This window comes from Crocodylus siamensis, chromosome 6, assembly GCF_052110815.1.
Source record: "Crocodylus siamensis isolate JL-2025a chromosome 6, ASM5211081v1, whole genome shotgun sequence".
NCBI lineage: Eukaryota > Metazoa > Chordata > Crocodylia > Crocodylidae > Crocodylus > Crocodylus siamensis.
In genome coordinates, this window is record NC_143400.1 from 6,019,726 (window position 1) to 6,045,287 (window position 25,562).

Genomic DNA, 25,562 nt, shown 5'->3' on the forward strand with positions numbered 1-25,562 from the left:
TCCTTCAAAGGTCTTGTTACAAAGACACGCTAAACATTTGCAGCCCCCTTCCCCTATAATGAGGGAGAGAACTAGGTACCACTTCTACATGCTGCCGCCAGTGGAGAGCCTCAAAGGGTCCCACAGCCAGTATTAAAAACATCTGATCTCATCCTCCTGGCAAGCAGAGCATCCCCACTTTGCCAACAGCAGACCGAGGTGCAGACACGGTTCAACGAAAGGCCCAGAGCAAACCAGAGCAGAATCCACGAACTTGAAGTCTGGACCTGTAGCACCCAGCATAATGTTGCACCTTTTCCTGCCTTTCAGTAAACCGTACAACCCAGTAAAGTTTACAGACCTACACCCTCTCACATGGGGTTTCTCACTAGGGCACCTCTATGGAGGAGGACTAGCTTACACATCAGCTGAACCCCAGAGCTAGGTTGTGTTTTTCAGGTAACCAGGTCTTCTATCAAAATCTTCATAACTGCCAGAGATGAATCCAGAGGCATGTAAGTCACAGTAAATGAGAATAATTTCCAGTACGTTTTTATGGACACTGATGCAATGGAGCAGGAACAAGATGGAGAAGCTAAAACCTCCTGAGTAATTTATATCAGAGTCCAGGCAGGTATCCTCCCTGCAAATCAGTGAAATGTACCCAGGACTGCCCATCTGCTGACAAAACAACTGCACAGCTTCCAGCAAGTCCACTTCTGCAATATCAGTCAGGAAGAAAAAGCAAGGTCCTATATGCTCTTTTTCTTACCAACATAAATCCAGGCAGACAGGTCAGGAAAGTGAAGGATGGTGGAACCAAGCTAATGTCTTTCTAAAGCCTGGATCTGGCCAGAAGAGTGGATGACAGCTGGCAGTTCTGAGGCTTTCCTGTGTCAAGACCCCCAAAGCCTTCACAGTCAGAAGTTTATGCTTGCTCCAAATGGGATCAGTAGGGGAGGAAACAAAAAAAAGTCACAGCCATGTGCTAAGAGTACACCTGCGACTCTCCCAGAGCGCAGGGACTGAAGCTCAAACACATTCTTTGACCTCGACGTCAGAGGATGAAACAGACTTCTATGAATGCCACATAGCTGAGTAAAAAGGCTTGGTTTCAGGTGCGGGACAAGGCCAGAGTAACTGGGGCAGCCTTTGCAGTCAGCTACAAATGGCACCTTCACATCACAGTGAAGCCTTTTCCCAGCGTTGCTCTCATGTTGATGATCAGCAGAGAGAGAGTGAGAGATTCTGATCCAAGCCCCTAGTAGGGAATTTCCGCAGATCAGCAGGCGCCAAAAGCTTTGCTGGACAGAAATAGCTATTTAAGAGAGTTACACCTGACTAAGTGAGAGGCCAGGCCACCCTGAGCTCCTTGGCCCAGGGGAAGGTTTCCGTGGAAGAGTCCAGCTGGATTCTTAAAAGGAACAATCTGAATTTCATGCAAGCCCCAGGTTAAAAAGAAATCTACTTTGTTCAAAACCAAGTGTTAAAACAGCCATGCCACACAGCAAGTCACCCTGGCGGGCAGGGAGAATTTCCATCTATGTCCCACTACAGAACGTTTCAAAGGGACAGGGCAGCATGGATCATATTTGGCTTGTGCTGCATCTGGTTGGGCAGATTTTACCAGCTGCTTCTACAACATGACTTATGAATTTGGGGGAGGGTGCAGAAGTGTCTGTGGGGGTGTCCCTGGGGTTACTCCCTCACCCAGGTTTCCAAATCAAGCTGGTGCAAGCATTTAAAAGGCAGACGAAGACAGCTACACATGCAGATCACCCACATGCTTCGTAGGGCTTGGGGGAGCTTTGTAAAAACCGAGTCTGGAGTTGGACAGAGGTCCCAGAAAACTCCCCTTCCCTCACCCTACTCACGCCTGGGACTCCACGCTCAAAGGGCAGATTTGCCAGTGTCACTGCAGCCCCTGTTAAGTCTAAATGTGAATGAAATATAGAGACCAGCCCATGGGAGAAAGACCAAATGGCGCCACACAGCTCTGCTCTGTTGCCAGGAGCGTAAGCATGAGGCCTTGGACTAATCTATAAACCAAACAGGATCTTCCAAGCAGAAGCACCAACTCGCCTGGAGCTGCAGGAGGAGGAGCAGCAACTTGAATTCCCTCCAGCTGCCACAAGCCCCTTTTGCATGAGGTGAAGTGAGGCACTCGACACCTCTTGGTTTGTTGTGGCAGTGCTGAGGGGCTGCCAGCACAGCCAGGGCTCAGAGATGGATCCCATACAAACCCCAAGAAATTGCAGGCTCCAGTGCATGCTGTGCACATAGAGGAGAGGAAGGTGGAAGGAAGGGCGGTTGATCCCACAGCTTGGGCACTCTCCTGAGATGTTCTGGGGACTCCAGCCCAAATCCCTGCTCAGGTACTAGACACCTCCCAGATCTCAGCCCAGTGCCCTGACCATAGGCTGCCCTTGTTAATGTAGGAAGGCATTATGCAAAGCAAGTATTTGAATATGCAAAGTGCTCAGGGGCACAGCGTTAAAAAGCATGCAGCTTCTGAAAACATCTCGACTGCTATCAAACAGACCCGATAGCATCTGCCGAGACAGACCATCTGCTGCGAGCGTTTGCCACTTTACTGCACTACAACATCCGCCAACGTTTCTCTGCCGTGGAATAGGAAGCAGGAATCACACACAGTAAAACAACTGCTCCTCCACATCAATTCAGGCCTGAAGGGCCACCCCCCTGCCTCCCCCCATTTGCCAGCAACCTTCTACCTTTCTGGTGGCAGGAAAAGGCAGAGCATGGACTGTGTGTGTTCAGGGTTGCCAAATTATCGGGGACAGAAGTTTACGTTAAACCCCAGATCTCAAGGACAAGGGGAGCATGAGTCCAACCACCCACTCACCCACCCACCCAAACACACAGCTTTGAGTTTCAAACTCCACATCAGACACGCATGGAGTCGTTGCCCTACAGAGCCGTGGACCTGACCCTGTCCAAACTGACAAAGCTCTATCTGGATCAGACCATTCTGTGGCTCTGACCTGCTGCTGGGATTTCAACTACTTGATTTCTCCGTGAAGCACACTCACACTTTCTTACACTGAGGTGAAGGCTGGGAACGATGCACTCCTCCGTTAAATAACTAGCTCAAGAGGCTTTGGAGAAACAGAGACTCAGCATTTTTCCATCAGCTGAGCTGGCTGGGAGAAGAGTTGTAAGGGCCTGGTCTGAAGCCCAGCCTGAAGGAGTCTGCCTAACAACTCCAACAGGCTCCAGATTGGTTATGTCTGACAAGGTCCATCGGGGTCTGCAACACTTAAACCCACTGAAGCCAAAGGGGGCTTTGATTCCAAACCAAACATCAGAGCAAGCCACTGAAAACAGATCAGCTGGACAGCACAGTAGATTTCCATGCTCAGGAAACCTCTTGGGGAAAAAAAAAAAAAGTGACTCTCTCCCGTGTTAGTCGGGAGGGAAACTGCAGCCAACTGTGGCTCACGGCGACGTCTCACAGCCCCCCTCGCTCCAAGAGCGATGGGCAAAGCAGCAAACCAAGTTTTCATTGAGAGCCCGGGATGCTGGCGCTGTCATCCCAGCTGGCATTGCAAACTTCACTGCACATTTCAAACAAAACCAAACAAAAACCAGCCTGCTGCAGGTCACGCTCACACCCCGCGCGCGCGCACACGCTCTCTCCTCTTCTCAGCTTATAGGTTTTTCTCTTTTTTTTTTTTTTTCCCCTTCCACCCCCCCCTACCCCACTTCGTCCTTTGTGGTGAAGAGGGTGAAAGAGAAACCTGACTTTGTTTCTCTGGCTTCAATTAGAATGGATTCTTGAAGGCTGAGAGCAAGCGCCCAGTTTGCCATTCTTTCCCAGTCACTCCTCCAAATTCCTGCAGCCAAGTGGTTCAAGAGCCCCTGAATGGCACACATAATGACATCATTGATTGAACCATAATAGAAGGGGAAAGGGGGGGTGGGGAAAAGATGTATTTGTGTTACAGACAAAAGAGAAGTTCTGTTTCACAGCAGGGACAAATGAAGAACCAGATGACTGGACAGAGTGAGGTCACAGAGTCCCCCCCTGCATTGTCTTCGCTTTAAGCAAACCCTTCACCACTCCCTCCAGGTTTGTTAGGGACGCAAATCCTTTTCAAATGGCGCCAGGGGTAAATAAAAGAGCAGGAGTCCTGCTGACCCTCACAGTGCTCTCGTCATTTATTTCTAAGATGACACCGTGTGTGTAAGTGTGGGCAGAGGGGGCGAGGAGGGGAGACGAACACCGAGAAGGGAATGGTGGTAAACGCTAAATTACCAGGAACGTTGAGACTGTTGCAAATGGGAAAGACGGAGCAAAATCATGGCGTGAGGCAGGGAAGACTCCGACCAGAGCTAGGCAATTACTGGCCTTTTCCTTTTCATAGCAGCCTTGTGTTTCTTCAGCCTTGCAGATCGGAAGCTGTTTCGGGAAGAAGACCCTCGTGAGTCTGAAACTCCCAGCACGTTTTGGGCACTGTGTAAAGTGACGGCCGGCACAGCCCAACAGCCTGAGGCCCGAGGGAAGGAGCTGATTCAGTCTGTTACAGAGGAAGAACGTTTGTAGAGGTTACATTGCAGCTGAGAGCCCCGCCAAGGCTACAGAGCAGTCTGGTGCAGGGGCTTGGTCTGGCCCACGTCTGGTGGAAACATGCCGCACAGAATCATTTAGAGGGCACTGGAAGAGGAAAAGAAAACAGGCATAACCCACAGAGGCTCTCGTCAACCACAGAATCCAGAAACAGATAAAGCCGCCAACGCCTGATGAGAACTGAGAGAGGGATTTTCTAGTCCAACCTCTGAAATACAGGGGAATATGAGAAACACGCTGGCTAACCTCAGAGACTTGCCAGTACAGATGGAGAAAATTAAACGCTGCTCATTGTGAGAGTCAGTCCCTCACGCTGCGGTTCACCTAGCAGTGCTCACAGTTGGGGGTATCCACACCAAAAGCATGGGCTGAATTAGACACAGACTGGGACCTTCAAGGTTGAGGCAACATTGGCCTAAAGAGACTACCTTAGTAAGGGGGGAAAAGAGCTACTGGACAAGCTGAGACTAAACCAGAGGTCTATGCATCGACTAAACTCTCAGTGAAGTGAAGACAGCAAAATGACGTTCTGAAGAGGGCAGGACATGAAGCCTGAAGAAAGAGAGGGATGTGGAACAGCAATGCAAACTCTTGCCATTGTTTATCCTGCACCACAGCTGTGTAGCGTATCCAAGCCGCTGGCCACTCCAGCGGTGACTGAGAGAGAGGTGTGATGCACTCAGGGCTAAGCCAGTCTTGTCGCAGCTTCTGGAAAGCATTCTGCACCCTTTTGCAAAGCCCTGCTTTTCTCACGGTGTTCAGAGATTTGCTGGTGACAAATCCTCAGATTCCAGCCTTTACAAACCACCGCTACTCTCGGCACCTGAAGAACTAGGTAGAGCTGAGCATTCCTGGTAGAGAGGCTCCAAACTTGCACTCGTTTCTCCAGCAGCTCTAGAGGGCCCAGGACAGTGGAGGTGAAACTCAGCTCAGACATCTCTTCCCCATGCCTGGTCACACCTGCTGGCGCTACTCTGCCCAGCTACTCAAGGCTCAGCTTTGCTCCCTACAAAGGCTCTCTGCTCACTTGCTCTGAAGACCATCAGCTGGCTGGGTTTCAGGCCTTCCATCCCTGAGGTACCACACACTTATCTGGGATCAGGAGGGCAGCAGCCCTGATTACATGTTTCTCAACTACCCCAGCCTGTTACCTGCTTGAAAGCTAGCTCTTCCAAGCTCCGAAATCTCACTCCTCCATCCTGGATGGGCCCCCACGCTGCCTTGCACCTAGGATGCCCCAATCAAAGTGGAGCCATAGTGCACTGCAGCAACTTGCATTTGATAGCTCACTGATTAGCCTCTGTCCAGAGGTGACCTCATGCTGGACTTCACTGTGGGATTGTATTTAGCAGCAAACCCAGGGGTCACCTAAACTCCCACCCCTCTGCTCGAGTCCAGTTTCTAAACAAGAAACCTAAGGTTCACATGGACAAGAACTACAAGGAGAGAAGAAACAGGAGACTAAAGCATTTTGGGGGTGAGAGGGGAATGAATACAGTCAAATACATGGGTGTTGTGTCTAGAAAGCACTTGTTGGGGATGGGAGGGGGACCCCAACACAACGAATCATCGCTTACACTCAGCCCCCCACACCTCATGCAGCCTATACCATCAACGCAGCCGTGCACAGACCATTAGGTATAGAGCCTCCTTCTCTAAGCGACCCAGGGGCAGGGAGGTGGAGGCCTAGCTTCCAGCACCCTTGTGTTAAAATGGCCATGACTGCCAGCACTATTCTTCACCTTGTCACTTCTCATTATCCTAAACCAACAGGCCTGCATTCACAGCTCCAGTCAGAAACTGGTGACGTCGTCCTCTTCAGGGATGGGGGAAGACAGCAGCGTGGGGACGCCCGAGCCATAGCTGGATGCTGCACTGTGCACTGACGAGAGCCATGGGTATCCTGCCCAAACCCCCAACATACCGAACACCAGGTTTCCCCAGGCCGCTGCTCACCTCTGCACTCAGACTGAGGCGCCAGTGTACCCAGTGAGGCACCAGTGCCCCCACGGCAGAGCTCTGCCTTGCCATGACACATTTGGGTCAAAGTTGAGCACAGGGCTGGGCTCACTGCACAAAGTTGGGTTTGTTTCATCATATGCTGGAGGAAGGAGTTGAAACACCAATAGGAGGCTTCCACCAATTGCCATGAGACCTCAGTCACAGTGCAGATCTGCCTGCCCTGAAGCACGCAAAGGGGTCTCGGCTTCTGGGGAATCAGCTAACCAGAAAAACAAAACACCTTTCAGGTGCAATTGCCCCAGAGCCAGCAGCTGGCACCTGTGGGCAACAAAGGCAGTTGGTTTAATGATACAAAAGAGGTGCTAATATATGCAATATGGCCTGAATGGTACAAGGAGCAGCTGCTAAAAAGGAAAGCTCCACTGCCAGCATTCTCTACAGCATCCTACACAACAGGGGCACTTAGTGCCAATGCTCTCCAGCCATGGCCGGGATCTTGCTCTGCGTGGTGCTGCACAAATACAGAACAAAGCCAGGCCTGGTCCCCAAGGACGTGTAGTCTCAGTATGGGGGCTTGCTGTTAAACTACAGGAGTCACTGGCTGGTTTCGCATCTTCAGTTCTTTACGCAACAAAAAAGCATCAAATGGTAAGGCTGTAGCATGGCCCACAATCATGTGTGCTCACGACAGGGATGCATGCAGCGCCATGTTCTCTGCACACTGCTGCTCAGGCAGTGGTTTCTGAGGACAGAGGCCATGCCAGGGCTCTCAGGCTGAAGCAACACCCTGCTACGGGCTGCAGCTCTAAAAACAGTGGTTATCCGTAGCGCTGGGATCCAGGGTTCCCCCCAGCACAAATTAGGGACTTCTCCATGTCACTCAAACGATGACACGGGCTGTTCAGACCACCCCCAGGAGCACCGCAAGACCCGTACACTGCCACACGGCCCCTCGCTCTGTGCGGTACAGAAAGGAGATTGTTTAAACGTTTTACAGAAGAGGGGTCTTTGTTTTTTTTAAACTAGGGCTATTTTTAATCCCTCCACTTATAAATCCCGACGCCTTAGTTACCATTAGTCCAACTCAGAGGGAGACAGAAAATCCTCTAAAAATTACCTAAAGCAGCTTTTTTATTCAAATACCTAAAAATAATGAGATTTAAAATCCAAATCTCATGAGAATTTCAGGGCTAGGGAAATGCCCTGGGGACTCTTTCCACACCAGCCACGCCAACCTCCCATTCGCAGCCCAGCCTTGGCACAAGATCCCAGCTCTTTTGCAGCCCACTCTGCCCTGGGACTCTGGGACAAAAACATCTCTGTGGCAAGCTGGTTCTTCAGGCCTGCTGGGTGCAACAGGACGCAGCGCAGAGGTCTGGAGTGCTCACAGTAGCAGAGGTGGGCAAGGGCTAGCGGGCAGGGCACAGAGGAGGCAATGAAAGGCTTGGCACAGATGCACTCCCTCACGTGGCTCTCAGCACCACTGCCAGGTCAGTGTGGGCACAAAGACCATGCTTTCCCTGTAGTGCCTTTGGCACAGGTTGCACCACAAGCACTGCGGTACCAAAAGGATCCAGAAGTCAAGATGCTTTGACGAAGGCAGAAAGAAGGTAATTGGGTGAAATCAGAGAGGCAGTCTCAAGGGCAATTCCAGCTGCTGTGGTGGAAAGCAGAGTTAGAGCCCTGTGAAGAGGATGAACTGAGGAAAAGGTCTACAAGACTGCTGGACATTGAGGAGAAAGTTTAACTAGCAGGACGGGGAAGAATGATGGGACCCGAACCAAGATCTCTGGTTGGCTGAAAAGCTTTGCAGCTCTGTCTCCCTGCAAAAGGTCGGCAGGGAGCTTTCCTCTTCATGCAACACCTAAGCTGAGAGGCTTTTAGAAAGAGCATGTTCAAACACTGCCACGAACAGCTCCTGACCTGACACCTGGCCGCCCCAGCATAAGCCATTTGCAGTCACCACAAGTGCCCCGCAGAACCAAGCACATCTTGCTGCACATGAAATAAATGCCTCTGGTGCATAGACAGACACGGCTTCTCTTCCAGAGCTGGTTTTTCCCTCCTGATCTGCCAACATCAGCATTCTCCCCCTTCTGCTTCCTTGGTGGTTAATATTTTCACATCCGGTGTTGGCGGGGGGTGCCTGGAAAGACTGCAGGCAGAGAAATTCTCCAGGAACAGGATTCCTCCTCAGCACGTTATTATAAAGCTTGTTGGAAGCCAAACAATTAAGCCAATTGTTTTCTCTCTCTCATTTAGATATTTTGTATACACACAAACTTTCTCTTGGGCGACTGACCCTTGCTCTCCCTCAATACCGTACGAACGTCAGGAAACACTCAGCCTGCCAGCTCCGTCCAGCTAAGCTCAGACGATGAGTGCAATAATTCTCATCTGCCACATGTAAAACAAACCCTCATTAAAAGAGAATTAAGCCAGCATCAATTTGGAGCCATGAGTGGTAGCCACGTTAAAAAACAAAACAAAACATTAACTCTTCCTAGATGCAAAGACAGCCTGCTTGACTAACATGTGCTAACTTGTTAATCCTAGATCGTCACTGCTGATTACTAAGCAAACTGGCACTTAGCTGGCACTCTGAGCCCAGTCTCACTGCAGCCACAGGAGTCTGGCAACCTCCCCGCGTTACAGATGGAGAAGCCAGGGCACGGAAAGGTGAAGCAATGTACCTAGGCATGCAATGAGCCACTGACCCAACAGGGAGCAGAACCCAGGTGCGTTTCCCCATCTCTTCACTCTCCCAAGGCAGGAAAAGGTCCCAAAAGCCCTCATCCGACTCACTCCAGCAAGTCGCAACACAGCGCCTGGGCTTTACGGTGCTCTGTACAACAAGCACCTCCCATGGGCTGTGGCCTCACCCAGACAAGGAAGCCCATGTGCAAACGCACAGCTTTGGGGGTCAAGAGACCCAGAGCAAAGACTCCCCTGTTGCCCCCACTGTTCAGTGCAGGGGCCTGGAATCCAGGACCCCCGAGTGGTGTTTGCAACCCTGCCCCAGTCACCCAGCACAACCAAGGAGCAGTCACTTCACCTCCTCATGCAAACTCTGAGGGACTGCGGGTTAATCGGCTACTCCTTTATGAGGCGCTTGGAGGCCTTTCCATGATAGAAAAGCCAATTATTGTAGTCACCTGCTCAGATAGAGAAAAGTATTTTATAATGGAACATGGGGTGGGGGAAGCAAGAGGGCTTCAGGCTTTTAGGTTATCCCCAAAGGCTCTCACTTCCCATTTAGTAGCAACACTCTCCCAGCAGGAGACTTCCAAGGCAATGTTATACATTAAAAGCAATCCAGGCTCCCGGAGAACAGCTCCTGTGGCACAAGTGTGAAGCAGGCAGCTCCCTCTGCAGCACTAAGGCCACATTTCAAACTTGCAGTTAGACCCCCCCCCAGGGGAACCAGGCCTTGCCAGTGCTACAGGGAGCAGCTGCTACAGAGAAGGGAATTTACAAGTGCGGGGGGCTGGCACGGAGCACCAGGTCAGAGAGCACGCGGTTTACCAGGAGGCCTCGGCAAGGAGGGTGGGGGAGGGAGGAGATAAACGCCTGCTTGATTTATTTTAAAAATTAATTTGATGGCCCTGTGCTGCCAAGAAACAAATGAGCACCTGCCTCTGCCGTTCCACCAAAGCCAACCTTTCTGTCCCACTAGGTTTCTCCTGAGTGCTGGGGGGGCCCTTCCCCTTCGGGCAGAAAGGAAGCAGATTTTAAACTTGAAAGATTTTTACTCCAGAGGGACAGTCGGGGAGCTGCCCATTGAGTTCCCAGCCCCCGGCCACTCTGCCTTTGCTCCCTGCTCTCAGCAGGCCTGAAATCCCCCTTTGCTACAATCCTCCCCTCCCAACATACCCCATCCCTTCACCCAAAGCCATTTGAATAGGAAATGAAGTGTGGCTCTGGAGAGACAATGGTTTATTGTAAAGTTTTCACTGCGACGCACGGCATAAAAACCTGCTAAGATGCATGTAAACATTCACAACTGCCAGGCTCCTCCGTAATGAAAAGCTATAAAGAACACCCAGGTGGGAAGCACAATGCTACAGGCTAATTAAAGTAACCAATAATATTCCTCACAGGAATGCGAGAGTGTGTTCCGCTCAGTGGGAGAAGCCACTTCTGAGCCCGTGAACTCTGCTTCCTGGAGCAAGAGTAACAACAAAAGACAGAGCGCGGCGAGGGCTGACATTCCTGCCGGGCACTGGGCTCCACAGAGGGCGCGAGCGCGCCACTCGGGGGTCATGACACAAGGCCAGAGTCGGGCGAGCAGGATTCTGACCTGGGCACAGCTCCATCTGTATCAACAGGACTTGCTCATTAGCGATTCCAGATCTGCATTTGCAGGGTACCCTATAACGCCGGCCTTCGCCCCAACCTGGCTTTAACTTGCCGAGCAAAAAGAGTAATTTGCGGCAGGCCTTGCTGAAGCTGTAAGGATTATTAAGGCCAATGTCGTGGTTCTAGACAAAGCAGGCTGTGGCCATAAACACTGACAAGGCATATATTCCTCCTGAAAAATGGGAGAGCCTCGTGACGGGGTTAATGATGTTTGAGCAGCCTCTCACCCTGACCTGCCCTTCCACATATTCCAGCTTTAATGCACTTGCCTGGCTCCCCCACCCCAAAGGAACAGGGGCCGAGTGGCCTCCAACGCTGGTTATTTTCTACATCAGTGAACTCTCTGGCTCCGTGATTGCAGCGCCTGGTAAAATAAAGCAGCTGGCTTATGCGTGCTGAGGGAACAGAGGCACTGAAGTGGCCAACCCCTGCAGGAGAGGGTCTCCTCTCTCTGGGCAGCTGTCAGAGTCTCCTTTCTCGCAGCCCCGTGCTCTTTCCAAGGGAAGGGGAACACAGCACTACATGGCGACCGCGCTGTCACAAGATGCCTCTGCACTCTTCTCCTCTGTGCTTGCTGGAACAGTTAAGTCCCAGCTGCAACCAGCCTCAGAGGGAAGGCAACTGCTGTGCCCCCCAAATGTACAGGGTGGGTCCAGCATATACATATGGTCCAGCATAACGGCACATGACTGATCTCCTCCCTCCCTTCTCAGGGCACCATATCCTCCAGAGAGAGGATGCCCAATTCTTCTCCCTTGTCCATGAGAGCACATTTCAGGGCAGGAAGTGATCATGCAGGCAACACCTGGGGCCCTCACAAGCCTCCTTTTCCCTCCACACATTCACTATGCTCTCTACTGTCCACTCAGTGTCCTGGCACCAAAGAAATCCCATCCCTCCAGCCACACTGAAGTTGTGCTTCTCTTATCAGGGTGCTCCATCTGCTCCTAAGCACATAACACGCACAAGGCATTTGAACCCGGCGACCACAGAACCCAGAGCTACATCCAGCATTTCCCATCATTCGGCAAATTACACCAAGTCACTTTTACACCTTCCAGCTGTGAGTTCCTGCATCCCAGAAGCACCAGCTACTCTGCAGCAGAGGACGAGCCTGCATACTGCCAGGCAGATGCGTCAGAACCATCTGGTTATAAAGCCTACAAAACCATCTTCCCTGCCCATCTGGAAATGTTTGGCCAGGCAGCCCTTGAGTGGAGCCCTCCATCCAACCAACCTCCACCAGGGTGGGGCTGGCCCCAAACCAAACACAAACCACATTTCAACAGAGACAAGGGAAGCTGTGCTGTGGAGTTCCACTGAAAGGAGCAACAGGAGGGCTCAGGCACAGCAGAATCAAGGTGCTTTTGAAGCCAAAGTGCTTCACTCATGGCCCCAGGCATCACTACTGCATTGATCTGCAGGAACACAGAGCCTCCTGGGGGGTCAACAGGCCTTACCTTCTTGGAAAGTGAAGAGACATTCAGCCCAAATCTCTGGGCCCTTTCCTTTAATTTATCCATGTTCACCTGCAAAGAGAGAGGAAACCCCAAACAGTTAATATGCACTGCCCTTCCTCCAAGATCAGGGGGACCAAAAGACAAGCCCAAATAGGAACCAGCCCACACTGATGGGTTTGTGCGTGCTCCCTGCCCTAGACTCCCTTAACAGACTCAGCCAGGACCCCTCCCGGTAGCTGTGAGGACAGAGCACACCCCAAATGAAGCTGCCAAAGACTCTCTCAGGGCTGCTTCCTGCTCTCAAGCTTCAGCAACAGACTCTGGTGCCAGGAGCCCACACCCTGGAAGGAGCAGCATACCACAGCTGTGCCAGAGTGCTCCCCCCTGTGTTACTGGGCATCAAATACATGGAGAACGCTGTTGCCAAGAGCAGTCCCAGGCACCTAGTACCATGGAGAGAGATGGGCTGCCCCTCCAACACGGACCTCAGGGATCCCCGTAACAAGGAACTGCTCCTCTGCGGGAGCCGCCTGCTTTTCCTTCACAGTTGTCAAGGGCTAAGAGACCAAATCCATCCCCACCTCCTATTATTTTTCCATCGCTTTGTCTGGTCTAACTTAAAATTCCTGCAGCAATAGGATGTCCCTTGGGAGCCATATCCTACAATATAATGAAACCCAGTTTGGGCTTTCAGGGACAAGAGGTTTGCAGTGCCACAGAGAAAAATGAAGTCCTTGGCAGGAACCTGTTTATCAGTTCTTGTTGAAAAAAATACCCTCCAAAAACAGAAGCCTGAATCAGGGCAGTTGGTCCAATAAAAGACACCAAAGAAATCTCTGAATCTTCCAGTAATTCTTCATGGTCAAACAGTTACCATGCTGGCTGCCCAGGCTACTTAGAGCTCTCAACCTTCTCTGTATTTTAATAACCTTCATTTGTGCTGAGAGCCAAGGCAGCAGGGCATGGTTTGGACATTAGAAGTGAAAGGTCACTTACTGGAGGCTGTTCACAATCTCTGTTCCTGGAGCAGCGTAAATAATTCAAGCAAAGGGCAAAGACAGAGCACCAGGCGCACAAGCTACGAGCTAACTTGCGCTGCTAATAAAATATCTGCCTTTATTCCTTCAGGCATTTGGGTCTAAAATCAGCTTATCCAGGAGGGCAGTCAGCTTAGAAAGGCGGCCAAACCCTGGCACAGAGGTGGCCATCCTAGCAAACTTAATACCTGTATAACCTTAAGGTGAACTACTTTATTAATGACCTCAGCCCCAGGCACATCCACCCCCATTTATTTTGGCAGTTCATTTATTTCCGGGGAAGGAAACTGTTCTGAACATGTTTAAGTTACTGTGATTAAGGGCCAAGCAGCTATAATTATAAGCAAGAAACATTCCTTACCGTGGGTTTGCTGTCTGCAGACAGACCTGCAATGGGGAGGAGAAAAGATGGGGGAGGGGAGAAGAGAGAAAGATCAGAAATGGCAAGAACTGTTTTAAACAGAATCCTCTCTGATCCCCTTGGCAACCCACAGTGAAGAGAGCAGGGTGGGCATCCATCACATTCTAAAGGGCCACACACCAGCCCGGGAGAGAGAAACTGGTGTCTGTTTTAACCCTGCCTTTAATGGCATCTTGCTGCATGACTGATACTAGTCATTTCAAGCTTGATTCCATTTTCCCCTCAGGGCTCCTCACCAGTGAGTAAAGATGCTTAGGCTCCTTTAAAAATGGCAGCCCTGAGGAAGTTAAGGGACCAGCTTCAGCTACAGGCCAGTGTGAGACTGGCACAGTACAAAAAAAAAAAAAAAAAAAGAAAAAAATTAGCTGCCTTTTGCTACCTGTGCTTAAAGGCAAGCAAGAGGCTCTAGGGAAGCACAGCCCTGAGCCACCAAAGAAACAGACATGTGCATTTCCCACGCCATGCTCCTCTGGTTCAGGGCTTCGGAAGGAGAGTAGGACAAGGGACAGAAGGGGCTAGAAGAATGTGAGATACCGCCCAGCTTCCCTTTTCTGTATGGGCCAAGTTAAATATTTGCAGAGGCGGTGGTTGGCAGACTGGCTCTGCTTCACTTGCTCACCTTTTGTTGAAACTGTGGACATACCAAACCTGCAGAGAGCAAACAGAGCTTGGTCAGGCACGCCAGGCTAAGCCAAGGGGTGGGAAAGTGTCTCATACCTCAAGGGCAACTTGCTGGTGTGTGAGCTTTTCCTTCCAAAACGCTTCATAAGGGCCTGGGAATCAAAGGGGCTTCTGGGCAGGAGTAGCTAGCAATGCTGGATCCCAGCTAATGCAACTACCCTAGTGCTCTATATGTTCTGCAAGCTGCAGTAACTCGCAGGACTGGTGTGAGCAGCATGGTCCCATACAGGCAGCCCTTTGTCATTCTACCTGCTGCTACGTAAGGATAGAAAGATAGAAGGATCAGTTTCACTTGTATTTTAGGATTAGGTAATTGGTGCTAGTTCCATAACCAGAGAAGGCCATGCTGGTTTGAGCAGACCAGGCAGAAGTGGACTGCCCAAGCACTGTCCTAGGCCTGTGTCTAAGATTCTGGGAACCTTTCCGCATCCTCCTCAGCCACCTATGAGGGCAAAGTGGCAAAACTGCCCAAGAGGATAGAAGCCTTAAATTGGGACACATAGAATCTATTGTGAGGTCTGTCAACTCAATGCATGACCACAGCTCTGTGCTCCAGGTATCAGTGATCTATCCCCTAGTCTGTTTGTGAAACAGGAATAAAAAGGACTTCACTCTCCTGAAAGAAAAGACCACCCTGGTTAGGAGCACCTTTCCTTTCTTCTAACATGCTCCTTACATCCTTCAGTCCACATTCCCACCCCATCAGAGCTGCAGCAAGCCTCTGTACTGACTGCAGACACCAAAGTAAGCAGTCAGTTTGCCTCTAAAATAACGAAGGGCAATGGATCACTCAGCAAAGACTTACCGAGCTGCTCGCGCGGCCTTCTTGCTCTCCAAGCTTACGGGCACGTTAAATCTTTCAGCCCTTTTCTGCATTCTCTAAGGAAAGGAAAATAAAAGACTTACTCAAATGATACTGCCATCCAGTCTGAGAAAGCACATCTACTAGGGGCACTGTGGAGCCACAGGATGTCTTAGCAACAAGCCAGGTTCCAAGAGGCTCTACTGAATGTGCAGCCTAGTAGTTAAAGGAGTCAACCAGGACTCCCAAGTTCTCTCTCTGTGACTCAGTTCCACCTTTACAATTACAATGAGAATCAGACTTCTTCTGTTGACAGAGACTGAGGATGAGAGTCCCCTGCCTCAAAAGGTCCTACAGAAGGAAACACCTCTCAAGAAGTGCATGATGCCGTCACAGCATCTGCTTGCGCTCTGACCTGCTTAGCACATGATCAGACAGTGCCCTGGTTCATGGTCAAGACCTGTGGCTGATCAGCACTGCTCTCATCCTGCAGAGAGAGGCGGCAACTGCAGATCACTATCCCTGCTTTGTATCTCAGCCATCCCTTAAACTACCCTGAAGCAACGCAGCTCAGCCATCTCCAAGGCCTTGATGAGCACGATCAGTATGACAGCTACATGAATCTAACTAGCACTGCAGAAGGATTTTCTCTGGAAAATAGAAGACCAACTCTGTGCAGCTTCCTGAGACTTCAATGACATGGGAGCACAACTGGCTAGGAGGCCCCCACCCTGAATTTCTCCATATGGAAAGGGAACAACCAAGGAGAGCTCAGAACAGACACAAGGACAGACAAAGGGACAGAGCAGGATGGATCATAGGGTTGCAGGGGGGCGTTGTTAAATTAGAGCAATCTGCAGCTGGGGCTGAGCCAGTGCCTGGCATGCCAGCCAGGCGGGACAGAACATTGCACAGCTCATCTGGGGAGAATGCCAAAGGCTAAGGAGCAGGAGCCCTGGCACTAACTACAAAGGGAGGAACTGCGAGTCTCCCTCCTGGCGGCAGGAAGCGAACGGCAGGCTCCTCAGGCCTCAGCTGAGCGCCGGGAAAGGCAAACAACTTGGGTTTCTTAAGTGAGAAACCAAGAAGAAACACTGGAAAAGGAGGGAGGGGATTTTTTTTTTTTTTTTTTTAAAAAGGGAATTTGTTCACTGAATCTTGGCACAAGCCTTTGCCTGGAAAACTGACACCATTCATGTAGAGGGCTCAGCCAGCTAAGGGCAGCTTGTCACTTCACTGTGAAACAGGATTCAAGCTGAATCAAGGATATCAATCCAGAACGGACTCCACCTCCTGTCCCTGCCACAGGCAGGCTCCCGCTGATCAGGACCCTCAGCCTTAGAAGGGAGTGAACAGCCGCTTAAGTGTTCTTCACTGGAAAGGGCTCTATCCGACCCATCATTCAACATCTTACCATTAATTCACCGGGAAACACGAAAGAGAGCTTGGTGCTTTACACTGAACAGCTGAGCCTTTTTTAATGCCCTAAACTAAAAAGTATCTTGGTCTGTTACCGAGTGCAGAAAAATTCCCTAGGCAAAGAGGGACCGAAAAGGCTGGCATCGCTCACCTTAGCAGTGAGACCAGTAAAAAGGGATGCTGTATAAAGTGTAGAAAGTCACGAACGGTCTCGAGAAAGTCTACAGGGAATTGCAATCTATGGGTCTTCCCTGATAGTATCAGGAAAAAAAGATGTTAAGAACACCTATAGGGGACACATTTAAAACTTCCATGCAGAACTCACTGCCACAAAACAGAACTCAGGCTGCAAGTTTAGTGAGATTCAGGATTGGAATAAAAATATCTAGCGGTATCTGAGGAATGCTGAACCAGCACAGGCTCTCTAAAAAGGCTGCAAACCATCATCCAGGCGTAAGCTGACCTCTAAGCAGAAGGGCCAGGAGGGGGCAGGATATCTGCAGGGATTCTTCCATCTACCACTGAACCAGCTGGACTGGACACAGTTGAGTAGGATGTTGGACCATACAGAATGCTGGTCTGGGTCCAGCCAATTCCTATCTTCTTAACTACTTACAAAACCCGAGTGACTGAGATCCTTCGGGGATTAAAGCACCATTTGTAAAAAGCTGAACTTCCTTCCGCTGTCAGTTTATCCTTGCACGTCATGCTGCTTGAACCAAGGAAGCCCAGAAAGTTGGAATCACTTGCTGCTGAGTCACTGAGTGACCTAGGGCAGAGCTGGGGACAGAACCCAGGTGCCCTGGGAATGTCAGCAGGGTGGCTTTCAACGGAAGGCCAATGCAGGCTGAAGAGGGATACAAAACATGAATCGTATTCATGCTACACGCAACATTTGTCCTGTGAACAGGTCCTGGCACAGTGTGAAACTAAAAACAAGGATGTAGGCATAATTTCAGCAAATATATTTAATGAGCTACTTAAGCCGCTACTGACAAAGGTATCCCACAGAGCACAGAAGATGTCACTTCTTTAGCAACAGTTTTGCCTCCCTGTCCCATCAGTTCTTATGTATTTCTCCTTTAGCTAGTCATAATCTCTGCTGGTGACACCTCCCCCCAGGTGGCTGTGAAAACAACTGTAGCCCTAACAGAAATCAGAACTCCCAAGTGATGGCTAAGCCTTGCAGAGATGGGGACTGTCTCTTCATACCTAAGCCCCAGTTATGGAAAATGAGAAAGAAAACAGGGGGAGGGAAAAAATATTAGAAAGAGATACCGGGTTCTAAGGATCAACACTGCAGCTTCCTTGAGGAATCAGCTGCTTTTGACTTAGTTCCCAGACTCCCGGCAAATGTAAGAGGACAGCTTCGAAGAAGGTAAAGAGGACGCAACCTGCTTGGGGTGACCAAATGCAAACTAGCGGAGCTATTCTCCCCAACATAACCTCTCCAGGCTCTATCCAATAAAATTTCACAATGTCCTGAGCAAAGGGGGTTCCCACAACTCACCAGAAGGGGAGATTCTCCATGGTCTGAGAGACTCTGCACTGGGCAGCCCTCTGATGGGGCATTTGATCCTCAAGACACTGAGAATGAAGATGAAGTTTACACAAATCCTATGATACAGCACTGGAACAGGTCACCCAAAGAGATCGGAGAATTTTCATATATAGAGATTTTTAAGACCCAGGTAGACAAAGAAAGCCTTGGCTGGAATGATCTATGTTACTGGCAGTCCTTCAAGTCCCTCTAGCAATGCCTCCAGACAATTTCCAAGTCAGAGGAAACCATCAGGCCAAATTTATCCCCATTTACAACAGCTGCTATAAGGGACTCAGCTTGCCTCTGCGAGGCTGGAGGGACTGATGTAGTGCCTTCACCGGCTGGCAGACACAACGGGAAGGGCAGCACAGAGGAGGAAGGAAGAAACGCACTAAAGTCAATCTGCAGCCTACAGTCTCCACGCTCAACTCAGTGCCACAAAAATGCACAATGGGAACAACAACCGATGCTTAGCTCCACACTAGAGGGAAATCGAGGGCAGCCCCAGACAAACATACAGTGGTAAAGCAGACTCACAGGTCAGGAGGATGGCAGGAACCTTACCTCCATCTGGGATATTTCAGATGTTATTTTCACCACTTTCTTTTCTGCTCCCCTAAAAAGTGGAAGGAAAGAGACTGATTAGGGCCAGGAAGGGACATTCAGAGATTCCCACTCGTCTGACATGCAGGTGTTGCAGGAGACAGTGCTGGGGGTTCTCTCCTCAGGCCCAACCTCTCCAGGCACCCCTCACGCCTCCCCCCCCACCCCAAATCCATCTCTATATTGAATCACCCCCACCTCAAACACAGGAGGGTTCACAGCAGAGACAGGCCAGAATCAATAACCAAGGCCAGCACGTGCCTGCCAAATGAGAAGGGCTGTCCAGGTGAGGCCTTTAGTTCCCACTTCCATTGTGCCTAGTGGCTTGGGTGAGGCCCCTGACATTCAGAACTCCTGGGTCCCATCAGTGACTCTCGCAGTGCATGGGGTGTGGAGGCTGTACAAAAGCCAAGATGATAAGAATTCTCAGGGCCTTTTCCCAGCACCATCATGGATCCTCCACCCAGACTAGGAGGATGGGAAGTGTTGTCACCTCTTAAGGACATGGCAATGCTTCCCAGCTCCCAGCAGGGAGCAGATTCATGCGCATCTACAAAACACTTTGAGAAGCTTGGGTGAGGAGCAGAGATGTGGGATGGGCTACAATCCTATACTGCACCCACAATCCATTGTCTATTTCTTTCCAGCTCTTAACTGCAACATTCAGCTCCTACCAGAATCCCCAAGCCCAACTCTAGCCCCAAAGTGCTTTATTCCTTTATGGCTATTTGCGTACAAAGGCTCACTCTGTTCTAGTTCATGGGACAGTCATAGGCAACTTTCACCAGGTCAGCACCGGCTCACCCTGCTCAGGCTCCATTTCAAACACATGCTTCTTTAACAACGTGCAGTTGGCTATACCGGGGACCGGTAAAGAGACTAAACAAAACTAGAATAGAGTGGGCGTGCTCCAAAGTTTATGCTGTGAAAACAGGGCTGAGGTTTGAGGGAGAAAACAAAGGAGGAAGAGACAAAGTTCGGAAGTTCCCAGGCTAAATGAAACGGCATCATCCTCCTCCAAACAACTCCCATAAAACAGCGGGTCATAACCAGCCTCATTAAGGGCTTCCATTTAGAGACATGTGCTGCTTTTGTTCCAGATTCCTGGACAGTTTATGCCCTGAAAGGTAGTAATGGTTTAACAACACTTTCACAGGAAGCAATTCTGAACAGGAACCAGGAATTGTTACCCCTCCAGCCCTCTCTGCAACTCTGTTTTGGATACAGGCAAAAGGCGCCCCCTGCTGTCCAAAAATCAAGAACTGAATCCCTGTCTGATTGAAGTGGTTTCGCCAAGGAAAGTTACTGGCTAATCAAATAAAGTTCATTTTTCCCTCCTGGCTTTCAAACGTCTGCAACAGCACTCATGCTGGCACCTTATACAGCTATTCCATGTAGAGGCTGAGGTCCCAGGCGGCCCGAGACATTAGGATGTGGCTTATGTTTAGCTGAATATTAATCACCAGGATCATCCATCTCGTTACAAAACTTACATCCAGATGGGCCTTAGAACACAGGGTCTAAGAAAAAGGAGCCATCTGAACTACATTACCCACACAAGGCAACACTGAGCTATACTTTCGATGCAGAAGCACAGCGCAAGGCTGGGAGGAGCTCTCCATTCATCTCCCTACATCAGCTTCCATTAGGCAACACCAACAGCCTTTGTGTGTGTGTACATGCAAGTGGGCAGTCAGGGTGACACCCATCCCCTGTGGAGGGCCAGCATGAGGGCTACAAATTGCTTGAGCACTATTCTGATGGCTTAAGTGAGGCTTTGTTCTGGCCCTCAGCAGAGAAGCACATTTCGTCCCCAGGGCATTTCATCCCAGTGCAAAACAGAAGCGACTTTGTCCATTTCCCAGTTAACCAGAGGTGCCCAAGAAGCTCCTGCTCACAACCTGCACGCAGTAACTGGCAACACATACTCAAACACGCGGGATCAGCTGAGCAGGAGACTGTGAGAAAGAATCCAAGTCCAAGCTGCTGCAATAACACTACCTCCACTGACAGCCTCGGATAAGCCACTGCCCCTCTGCGGCCCTGCTCTGCATCTGACAGAACAAGGAAGGGTTTCCCTGCTCTGCCTTCCAAGGATGGACCAGGTCAGAAAAGAAAGGTGAAAGCACTACTGATTCCTACTCATCTCAGCTGTCAGGGTTCACCAGGTAGACCACCATGTTTGATTCATCTGTCTGCACAGATAAGATACATCGTCGCAAAGATCAAAACCCAAGGATTTAATTCCTTTACGCTTTCTGGCAGTAAAATCTCCATGCATGCTGTATCTGCAGCAGTTGCTAAATCACCACCCTGACCTGCCAACAGCTGTGGACGTGGACTGGTAAGAAACCTGTAGTGAGAACCGCAATAGCAAGTGCTTGTGAAGCTGGATACTAGCACAAGGTTGTGGGGGAAGCACCATGACAATGCAAAAGTGAGAAAAACAATTTATTAGCTTGGCTTCTTCTCTCTGGCCAGAACCATGGGTCACATGAGCAAAGGGGGAAGGAGATGCGGGGTGATGGGAGGAGGAGCACCAGGCCAAGTCAGAAATAAACGGATCACTCACGCTTAACACTGTCATCCCCAAATCCTTCACAAACCTAGCCCAGCATCCCCGAAATGCAGCCTGCTTGGAGATAGATGGCAGCAGCCAGCACAGTAGGGATGTGAGGGCCAAGGAACTGGGAAGAGAACCCCACTCTTGCAAAGGATGTTAGCTAACTGCAGAGCAGAAGGGACCTCTGTTCTAAAAATCTCCTGAATATCCAGAGTGAAATGCAGGGAAGCCACATCTCTGCCAGGGGTCCCAAGGCTAAACCACCCTGCATGGAGGTGAGCCTGCAATTCCCAGGTGCCCCAGGCTTTTCACAACTGACATTTATTGCCCTAAGCCACAAATCTGTCCTACAAGGTTACTGTGATGTAGGCTCCTCGGACGCACAAGAAAGGGAACGGGTTACACTCCACAAAGTGCTACCAACTCCCTTCCTAAGCACTCTCCCCCTGAGCTACAGCCACCCCAGCCCATTTCAAACTACACAAAATGGATAGTTACACATCAGCTGCTTTTACAGGAGGCTCTTCCACTTTGACAGGAGGTTCTACTGGCTTCGGCTCTTCTTCCTGCAATTCAATGAGTTGAGAAGGTGAGTCAGGTTAGTATTCCAGGCAGATGAGTAAGCGCCAGAGGCACTGTATGGGGGGCAGTTAAGACTTGTGAAGCTTAATGGGTTTAAAAGCAAAACTGCATGGGAACAATCTCTTCCATATTCCATACTGGATTAAACAGGCCCATGTCCCATCAGTCACATTGCTCCCTCATCATCTCAGCATCAAAGCCAACATGCTTTCCCCTGTTCCTTGAGGGAGAGACAGGTCCTGAGGATCTAGCAAGCTACAGGGGAATGTAAACCCTTCTAATATTAGCATGCTTCTAGCTGGGCAGTTTGTTCTTGGAACTCCTGTCTTCTACTGCAACAGGCTGGAAGAGTTGAAGCAAATGCTCTCAGGAGCATTTGTTAGAGAGGGCTGTTGTCCAAAAATCAGGCCAGGACACCTAAGCTCTGGCTCCTTGGAAAGTGCAGTACAGCCTTCCATCTGGGCATGCCCCAGCCACCCCACATGCAAATATGAGAGCATGGTTTGGACAACAGAGCTATGTGGTGGCACACTATGAGGATGGTTACATTGGAAAACTGTAAAGCTCTATTAATAACAAAACTTAGCATTTCACTTGCAGTAAAATCACTGGAACCACCTGAAATTATCTTCTGGGCTGTTTTAAATGCCCAGGTTTTATATTTTAGACTATGTTTATATTTAACAGCTATGAAATAACAAGTGTAGGAGTTAATGAAAGAAAAGGCCGAGATGTATCCCTGGCTTCTCTTTATGACTGGCTCAGACTTAAGGCTATGTAAACTGTAAAACTTCAGGGCCTAATTCTGCAGTCATCCTGGAAACTACTCAGATAGATAGGGTTACATGGCTGCTTCAGTGTTTGCAGGGTGACAGACTTACTTTAATACTAGCAATCCAGCTGTTAAGAACCCAGCATTTAAGTCTCTCACTGGGTTTCTTACATTTCAAGGCATTTTACCAGGCTAAACGCAATGTATTTACAATGACTGGCATCAGGTCTGCTGCTGGTGTACACAGGTGAAATACCAGAGCCACACCTGCTTGCATCAGTTCTGAATTGAGCCAAGAAGCCACAGGCCAGAGATTTTGTTGGACTTGAAGACAACTGCCAGAATTTTGTGTCTGTAGTATCTTTTCTCTTATCAGGCTTTGGAACTGGGAGATAAACAAACTGGGTGATATTAGTTTTTGCAAAGCTATTGCCACACAAAAAGCCTCCAGCTTCCCGCGTACAGTAAAACCCACGTTATCCAGCACCTTACAAACCTTCATGCTCTATTAAACAGCATGTTGGTTTGTAAGGTAAAAACGAAACTGGAAGTGCCCACCATGGCACTTCTGGTTTCACTGAACACCCATGGCCGGGGGCAAAGCAGTCTGCGCTGCCGCCCCTTCCCTGTCCCCTGGCACACTGACACAGCAGGAGGGGCAGGACAGGGTAACCAGCCTCTCAGATAGCCTGCATGTTTGGTTATCCAGCACCCTCCATTCCTCGTGGGTGCTGGATAACAAAGCTTTGCTGTACACGGAAAATGCAGCTGGGATGAGCACCTTCTCACAGCTGAGATAATCTGCTTCTCAAAGGAGAGAGTTGGAACCAAACGATACATATGACCAAGCCCCAGTGCCATGTCTGCAAGTCTCAGTCTACCCTTCTACTAGAATGTTTTTCTGCTGGAAACAGGAAAGATGGGCAGAAAGCTTTAAGTACTTATCGTTAACCCACAAGGATGGGCCTTCACCAACTTGAAAGGATCCTGGCCCTAAGGAGAAAGAGAATTAGCACTGCCAGGTACAATCACTCATTTCCATGTTTTCCAGCTGATAAAGACTTGCTGTCCAGGGATGATGGTGGCCTGGGGATACCCAAGGCTGGCTAGCAAATATGTCCAATTCTGTAACACGAGCCAGGTACTAAATTTATGCCTTCCAAAGAGCCCTGCTAGTAACACTGTAAAGTACACAAGAAAGTTCCACACAACAGTGAAGCAGATCCATTACCTGAGTACAGTGCCAGAGACCAGACAACATCAGGCAAATTAGAACAGAGCTACACCCAAAGACACTGATAGCATGATAATCTCGTGGTAATAGGACTTACCTCCGTTTCTTCTCCCAAGACATCTTCTTCATTTGCCTCTTCTTCAGCTAGAAGAATTTAAAAAACATCCCACAGATAACTGCTACTGCAAATCAACAGACTGGCCTGAAACAGAACTTGGATACAGACTCCTAGAATGCTGGTGTTCTCCACACACACCAGGTGTTCTCCACACACACCAGAAAATCAGTGCTGAGAGGTTTCTATTCAGGTTCTTCTTTCAGGTACCACTGTGATACCTGATTACATAAGACATGCACACTGCAGCACTCTGGAAAGGACTGTTTAAGGCAGTAGCGTTGGAAGCCAAGTTAAAAAAAAAGAGCCTACACTTAAGATAGACCCAATCTTGCTCTGGCTCTCCCAATAGTACCAAATAGTACCACCACTGTATGGGAGCTTCGTCTGATTAACACCTGCTGGATGGGACCCAAAAGAAGGAATGCTCCAAGGACCACAATGCCAAGGAGCTATTTCCTCAGAGGCCGCAGCCTTGAGACACCCAGTCAGGATTCTTACAGCAAGCCCAAGCCCAGGAAAGTTGACTCCAGCAGAAAGCGTGACCTACCGTGCTCCTCGAGGTATGCCTGGAGTCTGTTTATGAGGTCCTGTTTGTTTCCTTTTGCCTCCAGGCCACGGGCTGTACATTCCTGTTTCAGTTCAGCAAGCTGCATAAGAGAACAGCCTTCCTGTTAGTACACATCACCCATGTGGAGCCATGAACGGGCTATACCCAAAGCCAAGGGCTAAGGGCACGGTCACTGACACAGGAATGGCAACTCGGACAGCTGGTCAGAGCAGGGAGATTACAAGGCTGATGCCTGGATTCCTCTTAGCTTTGATAACTCTCTCTACATGGCTGTGACACTTACTTAACCTGCCCCCCACCCCAACTACCAGGAATCCACAAAACCAAGTGGCCATGGCACAGTGCAGCCTTAGACTGAGGAGAGACCATCTCATATGATTTTTCCATCTCTCAATTTCCAGTATTCTTCCTGTGCCTTCACTTCCCTCCATTAATACAATTCCTCAGTCCCCCAAAAATTGGGCAGGAGCTCAAGGAAGACAAAGGATTTACTATAAGTAGAGGCCCTGATCCCATGCTGTGTCTCAGCACGGCAGGCTCGCTTCGCATCCTGGGGGTTTTGTGCTGTCCTGAAAGCAGAGTTCACATCCCACGTGAAACAAAACTGGCAGAGGAGTTACACTTGCTTGCTCTGTGTAACAAAGCACCTTTCATCGCACCCGCTAAGGGCAACTAACCTCCACGGTCATGCGAAAAAAAAAAACAAGCTCTGAAGACCTGGCAATTACCTCTTGCAGCACATCGAATGAGCAATTGCAAAATATGAAGATGGTGAAATGTCAGGAGACAGCACGGCATAGCAGAGGCTGGGGGGGCGGGCCTGTGCCAAGGTGGAGCTGGAAAGCAGGTTTATGGAACCTGCCCTCGG

At 49.8% G+C, this 25,562-nt stretch overlaps 1 protein-coding gene across 2 annotated transcripts in view; it reads right to left on the reverse strand.

The window, feature by feature from the left end:
• SARNP (SAP domain containing ribonucleoprotein) overlaps positions 1–25,562 on the reverse strand; it is a 37,052-nt gene that overhangs the window by 10,615 nt on the left and 875 nt on the right. The window contains exons 2-10 of one of the 2 annotated variants that reach the window (XM_090054521.1): positions 24,674–24,773; positions 24,106–24,152; positions 21,919–21,986; positions 18,819–18,870; positions 15,296–15,369; positions 14,429–14,457; positions 13,750–13,775; positions 12,352–12,420; positions 4,138–4,657 (exon numbers count right to left, since the gene is read on the reverse strand). In XM_090054521.1, the coding sequence (XP_089910647.1) occupies positions 4,550–4,657; positions 12,352–12,420; positions 13,750–13,775; positions 14,429–14,457; positions 15,296–15,369; positions 18,819–18,870; positions 21,919–21,986; positions 24,106–24,152; positions 24,674–24,773 (573 nt within the window). In that variant the 3' untranslated portion in view covers positions 4,138–4,549. Of the gene's footprint in view, positions 1–4,137; positions 4,658–12,351; positions 12,421–13,749; positions 13,776–14,428; positions 14,458–15,295; positions 15,370–18,818; positions 18,871–21,918; positions 21,987–24,105; positions 24,153–24,673; positions 24,774–25,562 lie in introns of those variants that run through there. The other variant, XM_090054520.1, reaches the window with a different exon arrangement.